General features: G+C 38.0%; 1 protein-coding gene across 9 annotated transcripts in view; it reads left to right on the forward strand.

Moving 5' to 3' along the window:
* Nucleotides 1-22,391, forward strand: part of LOC148803072 (uncharacterized) — a 33,925-nt gene that overhangs the window by 9,501 nt on the left and 2,033 nt on the right. For 2 of the 9 annotated variants that reach the window (XM_088896341.1, XM_088896340.1), the window contains exons 3-4: nucleotides 6,631-8,334; nucleotides 9,630-9,904. In XM_088896341.1, coding sequence (XP_088752467.1) covers nucleotides 6,631-8,334; nucleotides 9,630-9,742 — 1,817 coding nt within the window. In that variant the 3' untranslated portion in view covers nucleotides 9,743-9,904. Of the gene's footprint in view, nucleotides 1-6,630; nucleotides 8,335-9,629; nucleotides 9,905-14,754; nucleotides 15,218-22,391 lie in introns of those variants that run through there. The other 7 variants (XR_016081219.1, XR_016081222.1, XR_016081218.1 and 4 more) reach the window with 7 other exon arrangements.

Genomic DNA, 22,391 nt, shown 5'->3' on the forward strand with positions numbered 1-22,391 from the left:
ACAATTTTACCGTAATTCCAGCAAAGTTTTCCTTATGCTCTTTTGTGTTCCAAAATAACCTTGCTCTTAAGTTTGGTTCTTGTGAAAAGCATTAATTTTTTTACTCATTCTTGCTTCCAATTTGAAAAATTACTATCATCTATAGTTTCATCAAAACAAGTAGGCTGACTATCCTCTATTACAAAGCTTCTATGGTAGCAGGATCTACACAATCTTTGAGAAGAGTTGGTAAATTCCTCTCTCTTCTTGGATGGTCTTGTAAAAGCAATGGTGCTTACTGATGATTTTCAGTGTCTTCTTCAATTTCACCACCATTCCTATCCACATCATGTTCAAATTGAATGTCACTTTTTGGAGTTACATGATTCGTACAAATTCAAAATACTTTGCTCATTCCTAGTACAATCCTTTCTCCACCTCATTCCTACGAAACTTATACAAATTTCCAACCTAAATGCCTTCCATCACAACCAAAACACCACTAGAAATGTCAAGAACTCCACCTTACCTGATGAATTTGTAGTCACTTGAATGGAATTTTGATAAAGAAATCAAACTTTTCTTCAAGCCTAGTACATGCCTCACAGTTTTAAGATTTCTACTATTTCCATCAAACATCCTCAATTGAATATTTACAATTTCCCTTCAAAACGAAACCACTTAACAAGGTTGATAAGAGCAAAACGAAGAATGTGTTAACACATGTGATGAGTAGCACCACTATGAAGAATTCAATTATTTTTATGGAAAATGATATTACTATGAACTATAAGTACCTCATCTTCAATTATCCCGAATTTTGACTCTTGGACCAACCTGGTTGGCTTCATCCTTTGTCTCGGCCCTTGCATTTTGAAAGGTACTTGGATTTACTTCTTAAATTCTTGTTTGAAGAGTTATCCTGCTCAAGTTGTTGGCCTTTAGCCATAATGGTTCATTTTCACCATCCTCCAAACTCTTTAAAGATGCCGTTTTTTGAAGCTTGTTTGCTAGCAAAGTACTGCATTTATCATTCAAGCAAAGAGTGTGAACTTTGGTGCAACTCAAGGCTCTAACCAAGTTGTTGTAATTATTTGGAAAAATACAAAATAAAGGTGCCACCTTATCTTCCTCTTCCATCCTCACACCAATGATATAATGGAAGATGTTCAAGTGTTTAGAAACCTTCATCCCTTCATTCTCAAACTATACAACATCTTCAAAAGTACATGATTTAGGAATGACTTGGTTTGATATAAGCTTTCTAATTTTGTCCACAATCTCATGGCTATTTTTTCTCTGAAAAATTCCAGAAGCCAAAAGGGTGCCCTTTCCATTGATACCTTATAATATTTATATACAAACAATGGAGTTCCTTGCTCTCCAAAACTTTTTAAAAACAAGGTCTTCCTAATCAAAAAAGAAAAGCAAAACAAAAAAGACTTCTTATCCGGGACTCACACGAGTCTATCTGGGACTCTACTTCCTATCCGGGACTCTCGCGAGTCTTATCTTTGTCCAATACTCCCCCTCAAGGTGGTGCATGAGGATTGCGAATGCCTAGCTTGGGAAGGAAAAAATCAAATAGTTTTTGTCTGAGAGCCTTTGTGAAAATGTCGGCAACTTGTTCACTGGTACGTACATAGGAAGGCGCAATGGTGCCGGCTTGGAGCTCATTGTGAGTTTCTGATGCAATTCCCAATGTTGGGTCGTAGCAACTACTAAGAAGGTTTGAACTGTGACTATTTTAGCCACAGGGGCAAAGGTCTCGTTGTAATCAAGACCTTCAATTTGAGTGTTGCATAGGACTACCAACTGTGCTTTAAATCTTTCAATGGATCCATCAGAGTTGTACTTGATTTTGTAGACCCATTTACACCCGATTGCCTTTTTTCCAGGTGGGAGGTCTTTCAAGGTCCATGTCCCATTGTCTTCCAAAGCCTGTATCTCTTGGCGCATAGCCTCGCACCACCAAGCATCAGTAATTGCCTCAGAGAAACGAGTAGGTTCTTAGCCTACAGTAACATCTGCCAAGAAATGTCTTTGTTTCACAGAAAAATTATCATACGTCACGTAATGAATTATGGGATAAGGAGTACCTGAGGACGGCAGAGGGGTCTAAATGATGAGCAATGTGTGTGACAAAGTCTTGTAAATAGCTGGGGGGCCGCTTTTCTCGATGTCCGCGGCTTAATAACTCCGTGGTGGGCTGAGGAGCAGCTGAAGTTTCATTACTTCTACAATCTGTATGGCTCCTTGTCTCATCAAGAGGACCTGCCTCCTCATCATTACTCACGTTTTGATGTCCTTCTTCATTGATCGTGTTGCTCCCCTTGACTTCTATATGAGGTGACTCAGATACCATGTCAGGAGGAGTGGCCCAAGGCAACCAACATTTTCTTTGGCTTTGGGAGGACTGGTTACTGAGGGTTGATGTTCCGGAGTGGCAAAGGGAAACTTGGCCTCACTAAACACCACGTCTCGTGAGACGAAGTAATCACCAGACTCAAGATCATATAATTTTCATCCCTTTTTCCCAAAAGGATACCCAACAAAGACACATTTCCTACTCCTAGCGGCAAATTTGTCACGGTCCCGAGTATTTGAAAAACACAAGCAACCAAAAACTCTAAGATGTTTATAAGAAGGACTTTGTCCAAACAGCATCTCGTAAGGTGTTTTACCACCAAGAAGGGTTGAAGGTGTCCGATTAATCAAGTACCCTACGATCAAAACACACTCACTCTAGAAATTGATCAGAAGATGTGCTTGAAACCTGAGTGTTCTTGCCACATTCAAGATATGACGATGCTTTCTCTCCACACAACCATTTTGTTGTGGTGTTCTAGCACAGGAAGTCTAAAATAAAATCCCTTGCTTGTCAAAATATGATTTCAAGGATTTAAACTCTGTTCCATTATCACTTCTCACCACCTTAACCTTCTTGTTAAATTGTCGTTCAATCATTGCACAGAAATTTTTGAGTGTTCGACCAACTTCACTTTTTTTTAGCCAGCAAATAAATCCAAAATGCTTGAGAATAATCATCAACAATTGTCAAAAAATATACAGCACCGCAAGATGCAGGTACTCTATAAGCACCCCATAAGTCACAATGAATCAATGCAAAACAATCAGTTGCTTTATTGTCGCTTTGGATAAAAACATCTTTAGTTTGCTTTGCCTTCAAACAAACATCACAGGTTTTGTTCTTACTATTACTGATATTAAGAAGCAAACTAACCGTTTGATAAGAAGGGTGTCCCAATCTCCGATGCCACAAATCGCATGATCCAATTCCTTCTGTCTTGTAAGCACGAGCCGACGCCACACCCTTGAAGACATAGACCCCATCAAGTTGTTCACCCGCACCGATCAGAGTCCTCGAGATGCGGTCCTGTATCACACACAACTTATTAGTAAACGCCATAATACAATCTGTGTCACGAAGTAACCGACGTACTGACAATAAATTACAATTGAGTTTTGGGACATATAATACGTGCAGCAATTTAAAATTATTTCCAAGTTTAACAGTGCCTTCTTTCACGGCCTCGGTGTGCGCACCATTGGGTAAGCTAACAGGACAAGGTGCAACATCATAGGTGTCGACGAGCACATTTAAATTCCCTGTCATGTGATGTGACGCCCTAGAGTCAACAACCCATTTAGTGGAGTAATTCTTTCCAAAGAGTTTTTCATTAGTCCTGGTTTTGTAAGCATTAAGCATGCTTACAAAAGTCTGCCATTGCTCGTCATTAAGTCCGTTCAGTCCGGTCTTTTCTTCGTCAGTCACAACTGCATTAGTAGCCACCTCACGCCCCGTTGATGACCGAGCAGTATGAGCCTTTGTCGTACCTCAGCCACATCCGCCAGAGGGACCAACAGACTTACTCGAGCTCTCACCGTTCCTGTCGTTTTTGGCAGCCATGGTGACCGATCAGCAACACTACTTGAGTTGAGCGACCGATTAGTACTGTCTCTAATATAATTCTAAGGTGAAGTTAGCGCTGCAGGGGTTTGGACAATGGTGCTAAAAAAAGTTGGTTGGTTCTTCGACTGTACCCAAGGAATGACTTTCTCTTTCCCTTTCAGTTGGATTATTTTACTCTCACCAAGTTTCTGCAGAAACACAAGAAGTCACCTTCTCCAGTCTTTTTGCCGGCGAGGAGAGCAACAACAGAAACCTACAAGAAATCATATTCCCCATCATCCATGCTACCGCAGCTGATGAAAGAATGAATCCTCGCCACAACCGTACTGAGAGAGGAGATCAAAGTGATGAGTTATTCCGGATTGACCCTGCCGCAGTTGAAAGGATGAATCGCTACCATGATCGCCCCAGAGGATTAAACGATGATCACTTCGGTATATCGACAGAACTGAAGTTGCACGAAGATCCCAAGGTATTAAAGAAGACGCTGATGATAAGCGACGTAGACAACCTTTCTCGGCTTATGCTGAAGAAGGCGTTGGTTCAAACTCACGTACTCCCATTTGACTACTGCTGTTGTTGCGCACTATTCTGATCCTTCGGAAAAGGAAAGGGAATAACTATCCGGTATCGCCGCTATTGGAAGAAGACTGAAGAAGAAGAAGAACCGAAGAACTCTGCTTGAGTGCAGAGTTCTTGCCTGAACTGCGACAGTCAGAAGTCAGATGGCAGTGAAGACTGAAGAAGAAGAAGAACCAAAGAACTCTACGTCTCTGCCTGAGTGCAGAGTGCCTGCCTGACTGCGACAGACGAAGAACTCTGCTTGGGTCGATCTCTGCCTCTCTGGAGTGATGGATCTGCTTTTGGCTCTTGCTCTGGAGTCGACTGGAACAGATGATGAGGAAGACGAAGTGTCGAACTGGAAACTGGAGTGCAAAGTCTGGACTCTGCCGGCGCCAAGCGAATGCGGTGTTGCTCTCAGCAACTTCATTACCGCTACTGATCTCCAGATCGTAGAACACAGACTGGTATCAACTTAGAACACAGTCCCCACGTTGCCGGCGCCGAGCAACGTCGCTACCGCTACTGATCTCCAGATCATAGAACACAGACCTCTCGCTCCTGTTTGTTATGGCTCTGATACCATGAAAAATTTCGGAAGCCAAAAGGTTGTCCTTTCCATTGATACCTATGATATTTATATATAAACGATGGAATTCCTTGCTCCCCAAAACTTTCTAAAAACAAGGTCTTCCTAATCCAAAAAGAAAAGCAAAACAAAAAAGACTTCCTATCCAGGACTCTCGTGAGTCTTATCTTTGTCCAATATTCTCCTTTGACATTGCAGATAACATCATCTACCAAACACAAATAAATTGTAGAGGCCACTTTCATGTCCATCTCATCCAAATCATCATTTGACACACTTTCTGGCTTCTTATATCCTTTCCAAGAAAAGCTTTATACAACCCTTTGTTAAACAAGAATGTCATGGATTTTAATTTTCTATAATTCGAAATTCTATGACCTATCAAACTGTTCAACCTGAAATTGGAATTTTGGTACCACTTGTTATAGGCTTTGCCCAAGGGCCTAAACAAGCTATTAGCATCAATAACACTTAAAATAATCCAATACCAACAACTAATAGGCAATCGAGGTAGTAAATCAAAATTAAGAAGAAAGTAAGATATAAAATATAAAAGGTAAGCAATCACACAAAAGGCAAGAGATTTATGTGGTTCACCCAATGAAGGCTACAACAACAAACAAAACCAGCAAGCCAATGATTCACTATCAACAGAAAAAAAAAGGTAAAAGAGATTGTGTACAACACCTCTCTACAAATATTATGAAATGACTCACAAATACAAGTCATTACAACTCAAACAAAGAACCGTTTTACTTTCACAATGTCACCACAAACCTGAATAACATCATGAAAAAAGTTAGAATTGTAGAATCCACCCTTTGTAGGAAAAGAAGAAAGAAAACCTTGTAGAGGAAAAACCTACACCCAAGTGTGTCATGCAAGTACAAAAACTCGTGTTCCTTTTTTTTGTTTCTTTAAAATAAAGAACCCACCAAGGATAACATCTCCTTAGTGCTTGTTAACAAACTTCTCATATTCCATAAATTAAGTTGTAAAAATCATATTCCAAAACTATCCCTTCCAAGATAAAGAAAAAAGTACTCAAGTACATGAAAAATAAAAGGGTGATTTTATATCACACACACATCAAGCCAGGTAAGTGTGACATCATCCAATGCAACATCCTGACCGTGAATTGATGCTAAATTCACGGGGATGGTGCAGTTTATAGGGGTTAATAGTAGAGTATAGGGCTGTAATTCAGTAGTGAGCTGTAGAGTGCTTTTCCCTAAAATAAAACATAATATTAAATTTAATTAAGTTATAATTAAAGGAGCAAGAGCCGTGTGTGCATCATGACGCTGCTTGCATGTGTCATGTGTGCAGCCTAACCCAGTCTGGCCTATCACACGTGTATGCGGTACTTCAACTGATCCACTCTCTTCGCATCACTTTTCCGTCCAACTGATGCCGTATCCTTGAAATCCAAGACAAATAAACAAAGTGAATTTAAAATAGCAATGTTTTGTCCATTTTCTTATAGATTTTTATTATGTGATTGATATTGATTCTGACTTAATTCGGAAAAATAATTATTTTGGTTTTCATCCTTGTTAATTGGCAGCTAACTCAGCGTCAGATGTCATCGCTGCCTTCTACCTCCTACCCGAACATCTAAGGAGGTGCTTTCTGCATGCTTGTTTCTTATTTCCGACAGATGAGAAATTTGACAAGAATACACTAATACAGTTATGGATGGCCGTTGATATGGTTCTCCCTCAAGATGGATTAAGATTGGAGGGTATAGCTGACAATTATTTTCAACACTTGTTGTCATGCTCTCTATTTGAGGAGGAACCTATATACTCCGCACATAAATGGTCTTCTTCCTCTCTCACACGTTATTTCACAAACAAAGACGTCTGTGATCTAGTCCGAGTAGAACATTGTGGAGATGAATACGCCAGAGTAGATTATGAACAACGATCCAGATTTGATGTGCCCGCAGGGACCTTTCATTGCTCCGTCGTGTCGGATGAACGAAAAAGACTATGCTCGTCCTTTGGACCGTTGCCCAAGCCCAAGCCGAACCCCAAACTCCTTTACAAAGCCAAGATGCTACGCACGCTTCAATTACGAGTGTTCGACGACGGGATAATCCAGCAAGGTCTTGATGATCTGTTTCACAAACTGAGATTCTTACGTGCGCTGGACCTGAGATCCGTTAATACCCCTATGTTGTCTGATTCTATTGATTTATTGGATGAACTACGCTACCTTGACCTCTCCAATTCCTGCATCCAAAAGCTACCGGAGTCGATGTGCACACTACGGAATCTACGAGCATTGAAACTCAGAAATTGTCGGAACCTTATTGGCTTACCCAATGACACATCTAAGCTGATCAGTCTTCAACATCTCGAATTACAAGGATGTAAATTTTCATACATTATTAGCCCGAGTATTGGTAAGTTAACCAATCTTCGAACTTTGGACAGATTTTTTCTGGAAAGGGGGAAAGGATTTGGAATTGGAGAGTTGGAGGACCTTAATGAACTAGAGGGATCACTGGCGATTGAAAACCTCCAAAATGTATTGGATGGATCTGAGGCTAAGCAAGCAAGATTAGAAGAAAAGCAACTGAGCATTTTAAAATTACAATGGAATGGTCGTGCCCATAATGCCGAGGAGGTCCTTGCATGCCTCAAACCTCACAAAAATCTCAGGGTATTGAATATAACAAATTACGGTGGTGCCAAATTTCCAAGTTGGTTGTGGAGCTCATCATTCTCCAATCTTACAACAATCATCCTATATCGTTGCGAAAATTGTATCGAGCTCCCGCCTCTGGGACTACTTCCATCTCTCAAGTATTTGTTCATAGAGCAAATCAATGCAATGGAGCGAATAGATCAGCGAGAGTTATGCGGCGATGGCACTGCTGGCAGCGCACAGACATTTCCAAGCTTAGAGACGCTAGAGATTAGTTTCATGGAGATGTTGAAGGAATGGACGGGAATAGCAGCTGGTGACATGCCTTGCCTCCGCTATCTTAAAGTCAAATGTTGCCCTAAACTTACTTCTCTTCCGGTGCTTTCATGCCTCAAAAGTCTCCGACACTTGGAACTGACTCACTGTCATAAAATCTCTTCGTTACCAGAGAAAGGGCTACCAAACCTTCTATCGCTGAGTATCAGAAATTGTCCGGAACTTGAAATACAGTGTCAGGAGGGAAGAGGGAAGGATTGGGACAAGATAGCAGGCATCCCAATTATTCGAATTAATGATGAGCGTATTTTTGGAACCGGAAAACGAGAACAATCGACAGGTATGACCGTAAAACTTTCTTCTTTTTACTCTGACTCCCAAAAACAATCCGCGGTATCCATACATAGTTCTTTGGCTCGATTGGGAAGAGTGTAGATTCAGATACAAATAGCTAGACGTGCAAATATAAGGTTTAAAAATGCCAAATACAAGATTGCACTGAGCACTCTTTCCCAACTGAGTCTAAATAACACAGAAACTAGGATAATAACTTAATTACCAGAATTACTTGCATGCACTTGCCTCTTTTGATATATAAGCTACATCCATCAGCGCAAGGTTCCCAGCATATGCACTCATATCTTGATACCGTAGGCTGCGTTTGGAAGTAATGCAAATAACTGTTAATACAAATGTGTAGAGTGTAAAACGGTTCATATAAATTGTAAAATTTAGTTAGTTTTGCACTAACAAATTTATCTTCTTATCAAACAGATTTTTATCTATAATGGATGCAAATATGAATCCTAATAAAACATATATTTTTTTATCAAAAGCTCACTTGAATGCAAATTTACTTCTTTTTTATTGATATACTTTTACATATTATTGTCAATGTAAATAAACATTGGTCCATCATTTGTCAATTTATAAAGTGAACTAGAGTGCAAACTTACCCTGAACCAGGATTTGCACTCCATTTGCATCGTTCCCAAACGCAGCCTTAACTCCTTGTAACAAATGTGTAATATTCATGTTTGTATTGGGGTGGCATGTCTAACTTAAATCCCAAGATCCTTGACCTTGAGCTATAATTATAAATTGATGCATCTTCACTCGGTGTACGTACTTCCATCAATTCCATTGCATTTTTTCTTTTTAGACCACACAATCAGACATGTCGTTTGATCAAAGCACAATTAAATGTTTGTCTTTGATGGTATATTTAACTTGAGATAAACAGATTAGTTTGCAAATGGAAGGGAAAAAGTGGGTGTAGAAGAGTAGAAATATGATAGAAAGTAGTAAGTTCTTTTTAGTTTCTCTAAGTAATACTTGTACCTCATTTTCAACCATGGGGGGGTGACCATTATTTATATTTGGGCTAAATGTTTTACAAAAGGCGGTTTAGAAAATTTGGTTATTAAGTTGCCACGTGAGACTTTTAAAAACCAACAGTTTTGAGTCGGTTTTGGAACCAACTTAATACTATTCTCAATAAATGTGCAGCAATCGACTTAACACTCCTCCTTGGTGCACATTTCAATAACTCCAATCATATCTCGTAATAGCTTGAACTTGCCTTTTGGTAGTGCCTTTGTGAATATGCCTGCTAACTGTTCTTCAGTCTTGCAGAATTTGAGTTCTATTTCTTTGTTTGCTCCAACTTCTCTGATGAAGTGATACTTGATGCCTATATGCTTGGTTCTGCTGTGAAATACGGGATTCTTTGCCATTGCTATAGCTGATCTGTTATCGCAATAGATCTCTATATCTTCTACTTGTGGTTCTCCCATGTCTTCAAGTATTCTTTTCAGCCATATAGCTTGACTTGTTGTCATTGCTACTGCAATATACTCTGTTTTAGCTGATGATTTTGCAACTGTTGCTTTTTCTTTGATGCCCAAGAAAATATCCCTGATCTAATTGTGAAAGTATATCTTGATGTGCTTTTCATGTCATCTACTGATCTTGCCCAGTCAATATCTGTGTAGCCAATTAGTTTTGAGTCATGCATGGCTTTGTACTATATTCCATAGTTCTTTGTTCCTTGCAAGTATTTAAGTACTCTCTTAGCTTCTCCATAGTGAACTTGACTTGGACTCTGCATGAATCTTGATAGCAGACTAACTGCATACATGATGTCTGGTCTTGTAGCTATTAGATAGAGTAAGCTTCCAATTAAACTTCGAAATTGTGATTTATCTGCTTTTGGTGAGCTGTCTTCTTTCTTGATTGCTTTATTGTTGTCTAATGGAGTTGATACTGTCTTGCAGCCTTCCATTTTAAATTTCTTCAAAAGAGTCTCTGTATACTTCTTTTGTGAGATGAAGATCTCATCTTCTTCTTGAGTTATTTCGATCCCAAGAAAGTAGTGCATTAAACCTAAATCGGTTATCTCGAAAGTCTTCATCATGTTTTCTTTAAATTTCTTGATCTTCTCATTATTTCCTATGTAAATGAGGTCATCAACATATAAAGAGACAATAAGTGTGTCATTTGTACCTTGAGTCTTGATGTAGAGTGTTGGCTCACTTTTGCTCCTCCTGAAACCTTGCTCAGTGAAATAGCTGTCAATTCTATTGTACCAGGCTCGCGGAACTTGCTTTAGGCCATATAATGCCTTCTTTAATCTGAGAACTTTATCTTCTTGTCCTTGCACCACGAACCCTTGAGGTTGCTCCACATAGATTTCTTCCTTAAGATAGCCATTGAGAAATGCTAACTTCACATCTAGTTGGAAAATCTTCCATTTCTTCTGTGCAGCTAGTGCAATTAATGCCCTGATTGTGTCGAGGCGTGCAACTAGAGCAAATGTCTCATTGTAGTCAACACCATATTGTTGTGAGTATCCTTTGGCAACTAACCTTGCTTTATGCTTTTGGATTGAGCCATCTGAGTTAAGCTTTGTCTTGTAAACCCACTTAACTCCTATAATGTCTTCGTCTTGTGGACGATCTACAAGCTCCCATGTCTCGTTTTTCTCGATTATCTTCATCTCTTCATCCATAGCTATTCTCCATACTTCTTTCTTAAAAGCTTCTTCAAAGCTTTCTAGCTCCATAAGCATCAAGTTGCATGTCTCGTATATCTCTGTTAAGGATTTAGTCCGTCTTGGTGGCGAGTCTGGAGGAGATTTTGTGGCTTGTACTAGTTCTAATTGTGTTGTTGGTTGAGTTGGTGATCCAGTTTGATCATGGCCTTCTTCAACTTCTTGTCTTGGTAATAGGGGCATGTTGATACTCTTTCTTTCAACTTCTTTTGTCTCCCAATTGTAAGTAGTGTTTTCGTCGAATCTTATGTCTCGGCTAATTATGAACTTCTTTGTTCTTAAGCTATAAATTCGATAGCCTTTAGATTGAGTGTTGTAACCTAAGAAGATTCCTTTTTCAGTCTTCTCGTCTAGCTTGCCTCTTTTCTCTTATGGAATGTGAGTGTAGCATATGTAGCCAAAAACTCTGAGATGCTTTGCTGTTGGATTTTGTCCACTCCAAGCTTCGATCGGTGTCTTATCTTGCACAACTTTGGTTGGACATCTGTTGAGCAAGTAGACTGTAGTACTTACTACCTCTGCCCAATTTCGGGATTCACAAAACTTGTTGAATTCATTAGAAGTGTATTATTTGCCTCCGTCACTTCTTATCATCTTGATGTTATGACCACTTTGCTTCTCGACATGAGTTTTGAATTTCTTAAAAATATCAAGAACTTGCGATTTATCTCGCAAAAAGTAAACCCATGTCATTCTAGTATAGTCATCGATGAAGAGAATAAAGTACCTGTTTTGATTATTTGATGAAGTATGCATTGGACCGCAAATGTCTGTATGGATTAACTCTAGTGGCTCTTTGGCTCTCCTAGCTTTCCCGGATGGAAAAGGTTGTCGATGTTGTTTCCCAAGCATACACCCTTCGCAGACATAGTTGAGTTCCTTGATTGTTGGTAGATCTCGCATCATATTCTTCTGCTGAAGGATCTTTAACCCATGAAAATTAAAATGTCCAAACCTTCAATGCCATAGCCACAACTCATCCTCTTGTGCTTGCATTGCTACATTGCTTGCATATCTCCATTGTATAGGAAAGTACCTATTTTCTTTCATTTTTATTTTTGCAATTTTAAGGGATTTGTCTTGCTTGTCATAGATTGTACAAGAATCTCCTTCAAAATGCAAAGAATATCCTTTCTCCATCACTTGACCTACACTGAGTAGGTTTTGATCAATGTTGGGGACCAAGAGTGCATCATTGATGTATTTCTTTCCTTTTCCGGTGTCAATGGAAATTGTGCTTTTTCCCGTTGCTTCCATGAAGTCACCATTACCAATTTTGACTTTTGTCTTGACTTTATCAAGTCTATAAAAGATGCTTTCATTTTTTGTCATGTGGTTACTACAGCCACTGTCTAGATACCAAGTATCCTTCTTTTCTTCTAATGCAGCCTGGCAGATGTAGAAGAGGTTATTCTCATCATTTTTCTCTTCTGAAAAGTTAGCTTGATGGGATTTCTTCAAATGACAAGTTTTTTTCAACGTGCCCAAAATTTTTACAATTTTGGCACTGAGGTTTTTCTTTAAACCAACAATCTTTCTCTAAGTGGTTTTTTCTTTTACAAATACCACATGGAGGATACTTGTCGTTATTTCCTTTTTGTTTTCCTTGATAGCTCTTGTTTTTCAGATTTTCTTGTGGCTTTCTCCCATCAGCTTTTGATTTATGACACTGCAAATTAACTTTAGACTGAAAGGCATTTTTAGTCGAATTTTCATTCTACATGTCTCGCCTATTTTCATATGCTTCAAGAGAGCCCATTAATTCAGTTGGTGATAAAGTTTCTAAATCCTTTGTTTCTTCTATAACAAAAACTATTGCATCATATTTTTCTGTACAAGAAATTAGTAATTTTTTGACTATTTTCTTGTCAGAAATTATTTCCCCATAGGCTCTCATTTGATTTACTATTTCTTTTATTCTAGAATAGTAATCTTTTGCGGTCTCACTATCCTTCACCTTAAGATTTTCAAAATCTCTTCTAAGCTTCTGCAATTTAACAGTGCGTACCTTGATAGTTCCTTGGAACTCCTCCTGCAATGTATCCCATGCTTCTTTTGCAGTTGATGCGCCCATAATTCGTGGAAATATATCGTCTGCTATTGCTTGCTGCAAGCAAAATAACGCTTGAGAATCATTTTGTTGACTCTCTTCTAAGACCTTCTTTTGGTTTGCTGAGAGAGCAGAAGTATCTTCAGGGATACTGAATCCTTCTTCAACAATTTTCCATAGATTTTGTGATCGAAAATAGGTCTTCATTTTGATGGACCAAAAATCATAATTTTCTCCATGGAAAATTGGAAGAGAAAGAGAAGAGCGGCTGGAATCGGTATTCATAATGGGTAGGAAGGACTACGCCCAGTGTTGATCAAACCTGGCTCTGATACCAGTGATTGTATATTTAACTTGAGATAAACAGATTAGTTCGCAAACGGAAGGGAAAAAGTGGGTGTAGAAGAGTAGAAATATGATAGAAAGTAGCAAGTTTTTTTTAGTTTCTCTAAGTAATACTTGTATCTCATTTTCAACCATAGGGGGGTGATCATTATTTATATTTGGGCTAAATGTTTTACAAAAAGGCGGTTTAGAAAATTCGGTTATTAAGTTGCCACGTGAGACTTTTAAAAACCAAGAGTTTTGAGTCGGTTTTGGAACCGACTTAATACTATTCTCCATAAATGTGCAGCAACCGACTTAACAATCTTGATCTTAGGGAATCTTTATTTCCACTTCTAAGTCATCACTCCAAAGTCCAATATACTCATGCCTTGTTTCTCTACATTATTTGCAATATGAATGAATGGTAGTTACCTACTTATTTGGGCCATTTCAATAGAGCAACGCCTATCGATTGGGCAACATGGAAAGCTGGCACCAAGGAAGGTTGGACCATACGAGATAATTGAAGTCATCAATGAGAATGCTTACAAACTAAAGCTACCCAGCCATATACATAACCATGATGTTTTCAATGTCAAACACTTGGTATCATATGTTGGCAATCAGTCACATGATGATTTGAATATGAGGACGGATTCTCCCCAACTCGGGGAGGATCAAGTAGTATAGGAGAAGGTCAATAAGTTCTATGCATGTTGGGACCACTCCAAGACACATAAAGAATCTTAGATGATGTCACTAATCCAATCGAGTAATCAATTACCAAGTTAGCGCCAATGTAGAACTTCTATTCTGGTTTGAATTTCTCAAGTTAGCGCTACCACGAAATTTCCATCTTAGTTCAAATTTACCAAAATAGCGCCAACATGGAATATCTACCTTAGTTTGAATTTACCAAGATAGAACTAGCATGGAATTTCTATCTTAGTCCAAATTTACCAAGCTAGTACTTCTATTCTAGTGCATAATTACCAAATTAGTATTTAATCATGATTTTCGAATTTTTGTTTAATTAGGACTTTCTTTTTGAAGAGTTTTAGTAGGATTCTATTATGGAGTGTTTTCATAGATTAGGAAGCTTTCTTGTAGGAACCATAAGGGTGTATGCCTATATAAAGAATAACTAGGGGAATGGTAAGGCAGTTTTTGATATTGAATTTTCTCTTAATTATTCAGTAAAGAATTCTTCTTCCCGGTAGTTCGACTTCTGTTTTTTCTTTTAAAACTTTTCTCACGTGATTTTGTTTCCATACTGTGTCATTTAGTATCAAAGCTCATGTTTGATTATTATTTGAATTATGGCTCCTAAGAAGAAACAGGTAGCTCAAATCATAGAGCAGGAACCTAACAACAAAACGCAAGGAGAGATAGCGGAGTTGAGAAGACAATTCGAGGCACTTGCTCAGGAGTTGAAATCACTGTGAGGGGACAACGACTCCGGTGTAAGTATCTCCACACGTCCTCTTTCATCACCAGTGCAACAATTAGATTGACTGTAGTTGCGGGTGGTGACCAGAGATGGTGGGAAGCAGATCTCAAGGTTGAGATCCTAAAATTTCAGGGAGGCATGACTCTAGAAGAATTCATGGATTGGATCTTCGTGGTAGAAGAAATCATTGAATTCAATGAAGTTTCAAAAAATAAGATCGTGCCCTTAATAACCACGTGGTTTAGATGACGAGTAGTAGCATGGTTGCATCAATTGAAAGTTATGTGACAAAGAAGAGGCGATAAAAAGATTAAGACATAGGAGAAACTCAAGGCAAAGATGAGGTCAGAATTTTTACCCCATAATTATATTACTTTATCAAGAATTACAAATTCTAAAGCAATGAATTGATAGAGTAGATGAGTATATAAAAAAGTTTCATCTGTTAGTGGCCTGGAATGGGTTAGCTGAAATGGAACACCAATTGGTGGCTAGGTATATAGGTGGGTTGGGACCAAATATCCAGGATATATTAGACCTATTTGACTGCTATATTGTTTCTATGGCACATCAACATGTTCTAACCATAGAAAAGCGAAGCAGCCTACCTAACCAATTTGGCCAAACCCAAATTGATGTGGCTAGACCACCTCTACATAGTAATCCCAACTCGCCTCTAAATTCAACTATTCATCCACATCCTATAGGATTTACTAAAACCAAGGATGTTGGCTTAATCAAAACCAGGTGGGTTAACCTGGACTAGAGTGTTTTAAGTGTGGTGAACCAGGCCATAAATCTATTAAATGTGCAAAGAGTGATAAAAAAAGGGGGCGATGTTTGTAGAAGATGAGGGTGAACCCAATTGGAAGTATTTGACTATTCAACCCCACCTGTGTTTGAATGTTATGATGAAGAAACCTTAGAGGAAGAAATGGTGTATGGGGATGTGAGAGAGGCCTTGATAATGCAGTGACCATTCCTAACTCCTAGGGGTGAATCATCGGATTGGCTAAGAAATAATATTTTCCACACCATGTGTATTATGGGTGGAAAGGTTGCAAGGTTTGCAATTGATAGCGGGAGTTGTGAGAATGTTATAGTGGAAGTAGCCGTTCGTAAGCTAAACCTAAAAATTCAACAACACCCTCACCCCTACAAGTTTGCATGGCTAAAAAGAAAGAATGAGGCTTCAGTCACACGACAGTGTCTAGTGAGCTTTTCTATTGGCAATAATTATAGTGATCGTGTATGGTGTGATGTTGTATGCATAGATGTTTGCCATTTTCTACTTAGGCGCCCATGAAAATTTAACCTCTACGTAGTCCATGATGGACGAAAGAACAACTACTCTTTTGAGTTTAAAGGGAAAAGGCTGACCTTATGTCCATCACAAGAGACTATACCTAAACCAAAACTTGACGAGGGTTTTAGCCTTTTTTCCATGACTGAATTCACTAGCGCCCTAAAGGAGATGGGTGTTGCATATGCTTTAATTAATAAAGGGCTAGAGATAAATGGTGTGGGGGTTCTAGAGGAGGTGTGGTCATTCTCTTCAACAATGTCTCTTGAAAAGAAACTTGTTGATTGGAACAAACCTCCAATCTATGATGAAAAACCAATTACTAAGGAAGAATATGCCATCATTCATTATGTATTTCAATATAATGGAGATAATACTTATCATCTTGGGGATTATGATCACATTGTCTACATGCATGTCTATGAAAATCCTTATTGGCAAACACTCTTGCAATGTTCAAAAGGGTTAATAAAAGAAGATTCAGGTTCTATGAAGTTCAAGAATATACTTCAAAATTTAAGATATACAATGAAGAAATCATAATTTGTATTGGAGGCTTACATCACTAATTATCTATCAAAGGATTAATACTTATCATCTCGGGGATTATGATCACATTGTCTACATGCATGTCTACAAAGATCCTTATTGGCAAGTACTCTTTCAATGTTCAAAATGGTCAATAGAAGAAGATTTAGGTTCTATGAAGTTCAAGAAATATACTTCGAAATTTAAGGTATACAATGAAGAAATCTCAAATTGTATTGGAGGCTTACATCACTAATTATCTATCAAAGGATTAGAAACAAAGGAGCACAGTGGAAGTGCAATAGTATATGTTGGTAGCCTCTCAATTGGTAACATGAATCCGAGTTCGGATTCTGTCCAACCCGAAGAGAATGATGCAATATGGGATTTAGACCAATTGAGTAAATACTTACAAAATTGATTTTGGAATAACTATCTTAATACATATAGGATGAAAGTAGTATTTGATGCGGGAGACTATGTTTGGGCCATTTTAATAGAGCAATGCCTACCGATTGGGCAATATGGAAATTTGGCACCATGGAAGGTTGGACCATACGAGATAGTAGAAGTCATCAATGAGAATGCTTACACACTAAATCTACCCGGTCGTATACATACCCATGATGTTTTCAATGTCAAACACTTGATACCATATGTTGGTAATCAGTCACATGATGATTTGAATTTGAGGAATGATTCTCCCCAACCCAGTGAGGATCATGTGGTATAGGAGAAGGCCAATAAGTTCTATGCAAGTTGGGACCACTCCAAGAAACATAAGAAACTTGGACGATGTCACTAATCCAATCGAGTAATCAACTACCAAGTTAGCGCCAATGTAGAACTTCTATTCTGGTTCGAATTTACCTAGTTAGTGTCAACACAAAATTTCCATCTTAGTTCGAATTTATCAAGATAGCGGTAGCACAGAATTTCCATCTTATTTCGAATTTACCAAGATAGCGCCAGCACGGAATTTCTATCTCAGTTCGAATTTACCAAGCTAGTACTTCTATTGTAGTTCATAATTACCAAATTAGTATTAGATCATGATTTTTGAAGTTTTGTTCAATTAGAACTTTTGTTTTGAAGAGTTTTAGTAGGATTCTATTATGGAGTGTTTTCATAGGTTATGAAGCTTTCTTGTAGGAGCCATAAGGGTGTATGCCTATATAAAGAGTAACTAGGGGAAGGGTAAGACAATTTTTTATATTAAATTTTCTCTTAATTATTCAGTAAAGAATTCTTCTTCCTGGTAGTTTGACTTTTGCTCTTTTCTTTAAAGTTTTTCTCATGTGTTTTGTTTCTATACTGCGCCAAAGTGTGGATAAGAACAGGTCCATTCATACCTTGTATTAAAATTTAATTAATTATGACAAAGGGGACAATGAGGATCAAACACTAAACCACTTGCTCGATAGGCTCATATACCATCTCAAGGAACCCTTCAACCTAAGAGTTTAAGGTGTTAGGTGAGGTCCTTGAATAAATTTTTGTTCTCTAACATTGATAATAATACGGTCAGCCATCATTTTGAGACAAATAAAATAATAAAAGACATTGTTGTTCAAACAAAAGTCTTATAACCTTCTAAAAAATGGGATCTTACCCACTTAATGAACATCCAAAATGATAAAGGATGAAGCCGGGATTCATTAACAAAACTTCACCTTACAGTAGAGACAACCCCATGGTGTTCAATGCAACAAAAGAGCCACCTGGGGGAGGGGGTCACCAAACCTAACTAGACACAAACTCCAAATAACTCCTTACAAGCAAGGAAATCTCAACAAAGCCCTCGATGACAAGGGAATGGCTTTTGAAACTTCCTTGTTTCTGCTAACTAAAACACTAACAACTGTACAACAATGCAACTCCACCTTGATCCTACTAATGCCCAACTGTTAGGCCCAATCGAGAACTGGTCTTAAGGCAAGAGCTTCAGCACCCTCCATCGAGTTTACCCAAGCTACCCCAAACCTCCAATAGAGAGCTGGCTTGCATGGTATGTGATTATATAACCAATGCCCACTTTGTCACAGTGGGCCATGAAAGCTGCATCTACATTAAATTTTAGCACTTCCACAATAGAGAGGTCCACCTGGATGATCTAGCTCGAGCAACATCAGGACCACTTGCTTTTCACAATGCTCTTTCCCACCAGATGATGTCAGTAGTCAATCTAGGTGATAACCTACACTCAAAGGGTGACCAATTGAAATCATACCACCTTCGGATGATGTCAGAAGTCGGTATAGGTGATAACGAAAACTCTTAAATCTTATCTAGTCTAGTTCATCTTGATTTTAGAAGATTTTTTCATGAATCTTGTGGTTGTTTGAAACTTCTATGATTTTTTGTGGATTTTTTAAGGAAATATTTGCAAAAAATGTAGATTTCATGTGTAAGCTCGTTTTGCATGTTTGGTGGATTTTTTCCTATAAAATCTAGTCTAATTGAGTCTTCTTATATTTTGGGAATGACAGGAAGTGGTTTTGTATTTTACTAAACCATAACATTCTTTTGGAAGATTTTATTCTTTGGAGTTTTACTAAACCATAACATTCCCACAAAGTTTTGCAGGTTTCAACCCCTTGTTTATTTCTCAATCGAGTTTTGAAATGTCCTCTTGGGTATGTTTTGTGCCAATTGGGTGTTATGATTCTTCTTGATTGTTGAGAAACCCTTTTGACAAAGTATGGAATCATCAAAGGATGTTTATATGGGTTCTAATGTGCTTATAGGAAACATAGACACTTCTAATGGTTTGATAACCACTATAAGACTTGATGGGACCAATTTTTTAGAGTGGTCCCAATCAACGAAGCTTACTATCTCAAGAAGATGTAAGTTGGGATTCATTATAGGTAAAGAGGTGAAGGCAAAACCTAAAAAACCTAAAATTTGCAAAGTGGGAGTGGCACAACTCATTGCTAATGTCATGATTGGTTTGCTCAATGCAACATCGTACGTCTCGTAACTATATGTTCCTTTCCACTATCAAAGATATTTGGGATAGAGTTATTGCCCCCTAGTCCTAAGTTAATAATATAGCTAAGTGTATCAACTTTAAAGAGAGACTTGCGGTATGAATCAGGGAGATAAAACAGTGGCCATGTATTTTTCTTCTCTATAGTCACTTTGGGAAGAAATGGATCACTTAAAGGCCTTGGAATGGAAGGATCTTAAAGATGGTGAGTAGTACCAGAAGTATATTGAGGATAATAAAGTCTTTGATTTCCTAACTAGCTTGAATCCTAAGTTTGACTTCAATAGGCAACATATTGTTAGTGTAGGCATTGCCTCTTGCTATCACCTCTTCCTAGTGCAAGAAAAGGAGAGTAGAAGGGCTTCTATGATGTAACCTCTTGTGATTGAGCACTTAACTATGTCATCTATAAACCCAAGTCGAGCACTAGTAAGCATTTGTTATTGAGAAGGCTAACTATGTCATCTGTTAATATTACAAATAATCCAAAACATACTTAGGATGTAATTTGTGAATTAAACATCTGTAAAAATGTAAAAGCAAAATGATTTCTCTCTCTTAGGGTTTCTCCTCCTTTCTTCTTATTAAGAACCTCCCAATGAGAGTTATCCCAATCCAAATCAGTATTTGGATAGGGATCATCTTAATCCTATCTGCAGATAAAGTTAGCTACTCCCATCTTATCGGAGGTTACCATATTCAAATCTAATTTGAATTTGGTCTCCAAGAGTGGATAAGGCAAAGGCCCATCCTTTTACTAACATTAATCTCGGATTCGCCCCATGGATGGGTGATCATATCAGCCCATCTCAAATGGGCTTTGGCTCATTAAGTGTTCGGTGTCTAATTACTTTCCAATCTGTTGCCCAGTTGGGCTTCTTTGTATGGCATGGAACCCAGCATTGATCTACACACCAGCCACATGGGTTCGGCCCACCTTTAATACAAGGCCTAGCCGATTCACCAAAACCAATGAGCCCCCGGTCCATCATATGGACCTGGGCCCAACACTACATTAAGTGTCCCCGGGCCAAGCCATCTTAAGTACTTAAATGTTAGTAGCTAGAAATTAGTAGAAGTTAGTAACCAATGAAACTCTAAAACTACTGAATGTAAATATTAGTGTAGTCAATAGGGTTAGTAAAGTTAGTAGCTTAGTAACTATACCTAGAAATATATATCTTGTAGTTTAAAAGAAAATAAACAAAGTAAAGTGCAATGACTGCAAGATGAACAGATATTCAATTTTAAGTAGTTGGCTAAAATTTAGTAAATATGAATAGCAAAGTAACTTGAAAGTAAAGAAAAGACAAAACAAGAAAACCATAGAAAGAGGCAGATAGGATTTTTATAGAGATTTGATAAAAACCCCTTCCTATGTCTTGTACCTTAGATACCCTTTGAAGATTTCTACTAATACAACAAGATGAATTTTTAGGCACTAGCAAAGCCTTATAACCTATAAGACATGTGGGTGCCTACAATACCTTACAACAGTAGGATTTGTGGGTGTTTGTACTACTTTGACAAAATTTGCGGGTATCTACCCAACCTAAATTTGTAGATCTTTAAGGTCTCTACCAAATAATGATTAGCCTTCAAGGTCCCAATAAAACCTACAATGGTATTTAAATAACCAAAACACCTATCACAAAGATATTATAAGTATAGCACAAGAAAGTATGATACAAAGTCTCTTAGTAGGTAGATATAAAAATATACAACTCAAACTATTTAGTTATGAGAGTTTGGACTCTAGATGCTTAGCTCAAAGAAGAGACTCACAATAGATAGGTGAAACCGTGCAAGCTCTAGGGATTCTCAGTTTTTATTTTCACTTCTAAAACTATGGAAGCTCAAATATCTCTTTAAGAAATAAAGACTCTTGCTAACTTATTATCACAAAAACAACTAAAAACTATATACAATGATAATACATGTTGTTTCACTTTCTTTCTTCTTTCTTGCTTTGAATCAATCTACGGACTTGTTTGTTTAATAAAAGACTTCAAATAGTCAAATTTCATCAAAGTAATTGACTACAATATCTTAGAAGTCTTTTATTAAACAAACAAAATGAATCTTTTTTCTACTCTACTCAATTAACTCCTACTAGTCAATCAATCGATATATGGTTTGACATAGCCTATCAAAGTCAGACGACTATATAGTTTTGTGTAGTCAACTACTCCATATAGTTTGAGTATTTTAATGCCTCATTTGTCACAAATAGTTGACTATATCATGTATCTAGGACATTTTATGTCCCGATTGTCACAGTAGTCAATTATATTAATTTTGGGTAGTTGACTACATCACGGAGAAGAGAGTTGCAATGGCAGCCATGGGGAAGAGAGGAAAATGGAGGGGTGAAGGGATGAGAGAGAGAAAGAGACAGAGAGAGGAGAAACAAAGAAAAATGAAAGCCTTGGAGAGAAGAGTTCTGAGGGAGAGAAACCATCACCCTGTTTACTGCTATGTCTAGAGGTTCAAGAAAGTGAACAGTGTCCCCCCGAATTCGACTAGTTTGAATTGATTAGGGATTCGGGAACGAATGTTTAAATTTATAGGAAGGGGGTGGCAGACTTATAATTTTGGGTATTTAGGGGTAATTTTGAGAGATGTGGGTCAAACCAGGTCTAAGGGGGCTGAATGGTGGGGATTTTTAGGTCAAAGATTAGAGGGTTGAGATAGG

Source organism: Nelumbo nucifera, chromosome 1, assembly GCF_055504915.1.
Source record: "Nelumbo nucifera cultivar China Antique chromosome 1, China Antique-T2T, whole genome shotgun sequence".
NCBI lineage: Eukaryota > Viridiplantae > Streptophyta > Magnoliopsida > Proteales > Nelumbonaceae > Nelumbo > Nelumbo nucifera.